Source organism: Macrosteles quadrilineatus, unplaced genomic scaffold (genome assembly GCF_028750875.1).
Source record: "Macrosteles quadrilineatus isolate MER2022 unplaced genomic scaffold, UCM_ALF_1.0 Scaffold_1__1_contigs__length_201487025, whole genome shotgun sequence".
Taxonomy (NCBI): Eukaryota; Metazoa; Arthropoda; class Insecta; order Hemiptera; family Cicadellidae; genus Macrosteles; species Macrosteles quadrilineatus.
Window position 1 is genome coordinate 160,085,854 of NW_026542594.1, and position 7,121 is coordinate 160,092,974.

The 7,121-nt window shown below is 35.0% G+C and overlaps 2 protein-coding genes across 2 annotated transcripts; one reads left to right on the plus strand and one right to left on the minus strand.

Moving 5' to 3' along the window:
* The first annotated feature begins 1,300 nt into the window (after positions 1-1,300).
* Positions 1,301-1,963, plus strand: LOC129002074 (uncharacterized). Its single transcript, XM_054429602.1, has one exon. It carries the CDS (start codon positions 1,301-1,303, stop codon positions 1,961-1,963), a length of 663 nt encoding a protein of 220 aa, XP_054285577.1.
* Positions 1,964-4,773: 2,810 nt separating this feature from the next.
* Positions 4,774-6,555, minus strand: LOC128983411 (uncharacterized). Its single transcript, XM_054402693.1, has 2 exons — positions 6,309-6,555; positions 4,774-5,352 (listed from the first exon to the last, which is right to left on the minus strand). The coding sequence occupies exons 1-2, from the start codon at positions 6,451-6,453 to the stop codon at positions 4,949-4,951; spliced, it is 549 nt and encodes a 182-aa protein (XP_054258668.1). The 5' UTR covers positions 6,454-6,555; the 3' UTR covers positions 4,774-4,948.
* Positions 6,556-7,121: the final 566 nt, after the last annotated feature.

Sequence of the window (7,121 nt, forward strand, 5' to 3'; positions counted from 1 at the left end):
GTTCTTAATGTTGTCAATAAACGGTGGCAATACATTTAAGTATTATCAAGGCAGTGAAGTATTATCATTAACGGAAAGAGTATAGGCCTAGGTAATAAAGAATAGGTTATGAAGATAGGTAATGAAAGAGTATTTGTAATTACAAACATAGTTTAAATACCCCCGCCGCAGCAAACCTGCAGACTAAGCGAATTTCCATTTGCCTGTTTGGATTTACACTAAAATGTCTACTTAAAAATACAGTAGAACCTTGATAACAAAAGACTCTCATGGGGATTGTTAAATAAGACTTGTTATCAAGGTTGACTTCTTATCGAGGTTTGTAATAACATGTGATGTGTGGGGTAAAATAATGTTAAGGGTTTTTGAAAATGACACTTGTTATCAAGGGCGACTTGTTATCGAGGGTCTTCTTATCAAGGTTCCACTGTATAACATTTATTCCCTATTTAAATATAATTAGTTAAACAAGTACTTAGGTTTGCGCTGCATCAGGGAAGGTAAAACTTTTTTTGTAAAATGTTAATGGTTAAGAAATAAAACATTTGATCAAAATATGTTTATAAACAAGCAAACTAGCCTACAACAGTTTACTTATTAAATAACTTCTTGATCAGCATTGTACGTGTTATTAAATTTACGGAAAGTAAATAAAAGAAACGTCTTATAACACTTAAAACATATATTTACGCTTATACTGTTACTCACAAGACGGTAAATATACAAAAACGATGGTAAGTGGTGATCGATTTCGATTGGACACTCCAATCATCATCAGACCCAATAGGCGAATGACATTCGCCTATGTCATTCGCCTATTGGGTCTGATGATTATTGGAGTGTCCAATCGAAATCGATCACCACTTACCATCGTTTTTGTATATTTACCGTCTTGTGAGTAACAGTATAAGCGTAAATATATGTTTCAAGTGTTATAAGACGTTTCTTTTATTTACTTTCCGTAGTTTACTTAATATTTAAAACTCTATCATTTATTTTTAATATGTATCATATGACTGGATTAATTTCATATTGTAAATAATTCAATAACGGCTAAGTGCTAAGAACATAGTGATATATTTCGAGTCACGAAAGGCCTGAGGCAAGGGTGTGGTTTATCGCCAACGCTGTTTAAACTTTATCTTATTGGCATTTTAAGAAATTGGCAAAGGAGGTGTGAGCCTATGGGAGTACAACTAGAAGAAAGTCGTTTGTTCACCTTGTATTTTGCGGACGATCAGGTGGTTTTGGCGGAGGATAGAGAGAATTGAAAGAAGAATACGAGTTAAATGGACTGGTAATGAATGTGGGGAAGTGTGAGTATCTGGTGGTTGGGAGCGACATAGTGGAGAACCTGCCTTTAGAAGATGGAGAAGTCAAGGGGGTCAGAAGAGCTAAATATTTAGGAGTGATATTTGACAAGTCTGGAAGCAGTGTTGTGGAAATTGAGGAGAGGATTCAGAAGGAAAGGAAAGTGACAAGGGCTTTTAATTTTGTTTGGTGGGATAGGGGTGTGTCAAAGAAAACAAAGAAGAGGATTTATAAGTCTATGGTGCAGAGTGTGGTATTGTATGGCTTGGAAGTCTGGGAGTTGAAACAAAGGAACACTGGGAAGTTGTTGGCTACGGAGATGGATGTACTCAGGAGGAGTTGTAGGAAGACAAGATTGGACAGGGTGAGGAACGAAGATATTAGAAGAGAAATGGAAGTGGAAGGAGACATAATAGATGAGGTTCAAAGAAAACAGTTGGTCTGGTTCGGCTATATAAATAGGATGGAGGAGGGTCGGCTCCCACGGCAGGTTATGAACTGGGTTCCACCTTGGAGGAAAAAGAGAGGACGACCCAGGCGCAGTTGGCGGATGGGGATTCAGGAGGCAATGGCGACGAGAGGCCTTGAGATTGGCGACTGTGCCGATAGACAGCTTTGGAAGCTGGGAGCGGAGAGACGGCGCGAGCTGTAGAGATCCGCAACAAGTAACAAGTAAGTAATTAATTAAATGTTTACTTTTCATTATAAACAAATAAACATGATTCAATAGTTGTGTTCATATATTTTGTATGAATTTATACTTAATACGCATAATAACCCTTCAATATACTAAATTATTTATTCCTTTAAACCCTACAAAATGGTTTGGAAAGAAATTGCTAAATTTTTTGTTTTTTATTTAAATATGGGAAAAACCTATTTTTACCCCATAAAACCCCCTGTAAACCCCTGTTCCCATAGTCCGATCATGCTGGTTCGCGAACTCGTTTGAATAAAAGTATCTAGGCCTGTACCAAATTTCATCAAAATTATATCATTTTTGCTTGAGTTATCATGCTAACGGACACATTGTATATATTTAAATATATATATATATGAATTTGAATGGATGGTGTTTTTGGCCTCTAGGGGCCTCAAAACGAAAAAAAAATCAGTCCCACGTCCAGGTTTTATCATGAGTACTACGGTAATAGGTTATTCCCTATTTGGGAAATTCGCTAAAACACTCTAAATTAGTTTCCTTTTAGCAGCAAACCTAGGTAGGCTACTCGTAAAACCTAATGTTATCTAAACAGATTTAATTGAAAATCAATTCAGACAATGGAAATTCACATTTTGTAATACAATTAATTCTGGTCATGTCTTACAAAATCATAAGGGTTTGCTCCAAAAATAAATTACAAGAGAAAATAGCGCATCTCAAGTAGTTCTTAAAATTGTATTTTATAGGCTATTGCAATTATATTTTATTTCATTTTCTGTGAGTTGCTGTAGTTGAATTATTTTAATGTGCAATCAAATATTAATTTCTTAATAATTTTGTTTTCCAAAAGTTGCTCGCCAAAAAGCAGAACTGTTCAAGAAAGAGAGGGGGAAGAAAGTACAAAAAATTATCCTACGGCTGAAATTTCAAATACAGAAACTTTATGGTTTCTATGGAGCTATAGTGTTCTCTACATTACTTACTGTACAACACCATGATGGAAGGAAAATTAGTATATGTATTTGTTTTGATTTGGTTGTTATTGTTTTTATAATGTGTGTTTTTATAAAAAAAAACTATAACAATCAAATCAAAACAAATACATACTAATTTGACAGTTACAATCAGGCGATCTTTTCTTTGAAATCCAAGTGACGTCAGAATATGACGGGATAGCACACCTATGTACAACTACTTACGACGTTGCCACTTCGAAGGGTGCGGCCTGGGGCCAATCTAGGAGGATTTAATCCTCCTAGGGGCCAATTTCATAATAAACTACATGTTACAAGCTACTACTTGTAACTTGTAATTTCATTATCAGCTGATTCACTATTAATATTAGTTTGAAGTTTATTGTGGAATAGGCCCCTGGAGTTAAAGGCGGCCGTGAATACTACCCCTTGGAAAACCACCCCCCAAGGTGAAACATGACGTCACTAAATCTTCCAACTAACCAATATAGGAGCCGTATCCGCAACTAGAATACTACCATATACTACCCTCCTAGCAAAATGTGATGCCATGTAATTGTAATCTTAATTCTACATGTAGTAATTCCGTTTGGTAACGGAAAAGGCATGTGAGGAAAAACAAACAGAATTTTGAAATGTTACTGCAAGTTTGGGTGGTTGTGTTGTTAGCTTAAACAGTTTGACAACGGAACTAGAATGTTCGTGGCTGGAAAACTGCCCCCCCGGATATCACTGACGTCAACATGACGTAGAAACCTGCTTGGAAGGGGTGAGGTAGTTTTCCGCGGGAAGGCAATCTTCCGGCGACCCCATATTACCATTGACTAATACTTTACCTTTTAGACTAACCTACACAAGTAAAAATGTAGACTTCTCAATCCACTGTAAAATCTGAAACATAGCACTACCATATGATGGTCCCGACTAACAACTAACAAAGTAGATTTTTCATCCTATTGAAAATAAGAAGCTTGATTTGTCAATTGGTGCGTTCATGTTTGTGATTTTGAGAAGACATTAAAATATTTTCTTCTTGAGATTTTAGGGTTGATATTTCGAATTTGTTAAACAAGTATTTATTTATTTACACCCTTTTCTATTCTAGTAAATTCCATGACAACATAACATGAATTAATATTGAATTAGAAACGATTTTGAAGGTCAATTTGGATGAATTCTGTAGAGCCTGGAGCCTTTACTCTTCTCAAGGAGATTACTACCAGGAAATTTGGATGGTTTTCTGTTACTTTTTGACAAAACTATGTATAAAGGCTGACGTAATAAGCGTATTATTATTTTTAAGCTCTTTAAAAAGGTCTAGAGAGAAATTGGAAAATTTTGTGTTTTGAGGGTAAAAAATTAGAAAACCCATTTTTACCCCATAAAACCCCGTTCCCTACATGTTCCGATCATGCTGGTTCGCAAACTCATTTAAGTTTATCTGGCCTTACACCTTTAAACCAAATTTAATCAAAATTACATAAATTACTCAAGCTATCACGTTCACGTACGTGCATATATATGTTTATATATAAATTTGAACGAATGGTGTTTTTGCCCTCTGGGGACATAAAAATGAAAAAGTAAATCGGTCCCGGGCCTAGGTCTTCTTACCGTGCCACCTACGGTAATGTATAGCTACTTTCCCATAGGGAAATTCGCTAAAGTGGGAGGGGAGGGTGAGGAAAGCGTAAGAGAGAGAATCAGGGACTTTTGGGAAGACACAAATCTCAATATGATCTAACAGCATAGAAAAATTCAGCTTTCCCCTAATTACTTCTGACATCTGCCTTACCTTTATTGACCAGGCTAAATACGCAGACAATTAATTAAACCTTTATTTAACTTTAATTTAGAATCAACAGATCAAACATTTATGTCTTAAATATAATAGTAGATGTTTAAATTAACACATTATTTCAGTAATTAGGAATATCTAACTGACAATAGGTTTACTAAAACAAATTGTATTGTAGTTAAATTTTTGTGTGTTTTTGGTCTATTCTAAACTCTGCTTGAAGAACTGTAATGCTAATAGATTAGCACCTGATAACACTAGAAAGTATTCCATAGAGTTAAATTTGAAACCTAAGAAAGCTGCAATGTGATACACTCCAGTTAGTCCTCCATACAATATGTCATCCTTCTTGTAAGCTGAGAAACCAACTGAAATAGAATTCCAAATGACACTCAGGTCAACTAGATCTTGAGGAACATTTTTCTTGAGAACTTCAGTAAGTACAACATAAGCGATTGGGAATACGAGGTGGCAATAAGAAAACTTTTCTTCAAAACCTGCAAACAGAATAGCTTCTGCTGCAACAAGTGGTGTGTAGCACGGCATTGAAACTCTATCCACAAACGCAAGTGCTTTCTTCACTTTTTCATTGCTTCTGGGCAATCCTGAAACATATAAACCCTTTAATAAAATGATACATAAAATAGAAATCCATAATGCAAGAAAGAAATTAGGAACACACACCTTTAGATTGCCTGGTATCGTAATACGCAGGCAGAGCCATTCTTTCCCAAGCTGTTTCATGTTTTGAAAACTTTTCAATTAAAGTTGACTCTCTCTTTCTTATCTTATCTCTCTTCTTTTTACTAGATATCTGTTGAACCTATGTCTACAATCAGCAGAACTGACATATCTTTTACCAGACAATTTTTATAAGTAGGCCTACATTGGTTTAACAGCGGCATTAATGAAACAACTTTTCTTGTGGGTAAGACAAATTTGATCAAAAAATATCCTCAAACAAACCAACTACAACTAACAGTTTACTTTTTATTTATAAGGATAACATGGGATTTTTAAATGTATAGCCTACAGTTTTTGGGAATTATTTCTGGAACCATTGATGGTACAGATTACAAATAGGCTTGAATCTACAAAATTATTTGCTTTCTCATGCTGTAGATGATTGCTGTAATACAAATTGTTAATTCGTTTACATAAAGTGTAAACAATTTGAAATAAAAACTAAATTATGAAAACCTTTAAAAACCAAGACCTTGCTCCATAACCCGATCTTGCTGATTCCCCATATCAATCAAGTTGATGCTGCCCTACAACGCAAAATGCTACAGCTGTTCATGACAAATTTAATCAAAACTGGACCAAAATTACTCGTTGTTCACAAACACTTTCAATTTAATATGCCCATGCAGTCCAAATAAGAGCCATTAGCAATATTTCAAAGATCCACTTCATAGCCTGAGTCTAACAATTTGGCTGCCAGGAAAGAAGGCTATAGAATAGAATAACAAAGATGAAGATGAAGGTTAGAGACAAGATTATTTTCAAACCAATGTATCAAATAAACGTAATGAACAATGCCAATGCTTTCCTTACTTACCATAGTCCAAAATCCCTAATGCTCCATCCACAGCATACAATGCAAATGCAACTCTGACATATTTCAAATCCATGCACTGTGACAATGAATAACCAGAAGAAGCTAAAAGAGCCACACGGCCGATGGCTACATTCAAATCACCCATTATTTAAAATGTAACAATTAGTTCAATTTGGCGAGGTTTAGATTGTTTGAATTCAAGTATTAAAAAAAGTTAGGATAAGGAAAAGAAAACAGAATCACAATAGATTCCATAATATCATATGGCCCTATTCCAATGATTGTGATTGAACAATGTAGTGCCAATGCCTCTTGTATTTCAGTGGCGAAAATATAACACATTACTGTAATGTATACGTAAAGACAATAATTATAATGTTATAAAATCTAATTTTATGTTGCGTCATACCATAGACTAACCAGCACAATAAGACTTCAAATTCCATTGTAAATGTTGAAGCTCGTTTTTCGTGTCTAGTTCATGCCCGGTAATACTGATCGCTAGTGTCGACAACACTTTGTTTCTATCATTTTAGAGTTCATTTGATGAATTGTGCTTTAGTGTTTGGTTATATAACTAGATGGCGAGTTATTGTTTATGATTGGATCGTGTTTATGTTAAACGGGGCTTTTAAATACTGAAACAACAAGAGACAAATTTCACAAAACACGATCTCTACTCTCCACAGTGCACCAGACAGAACCTATGATAGAATCTATGATAAAACCATAGATAAAACATACTCCCTTAGTACATTTCTCATCCTTATGGAACAGCTGAAGACAATTTTATTGTTAGTTCATGTACGGTTT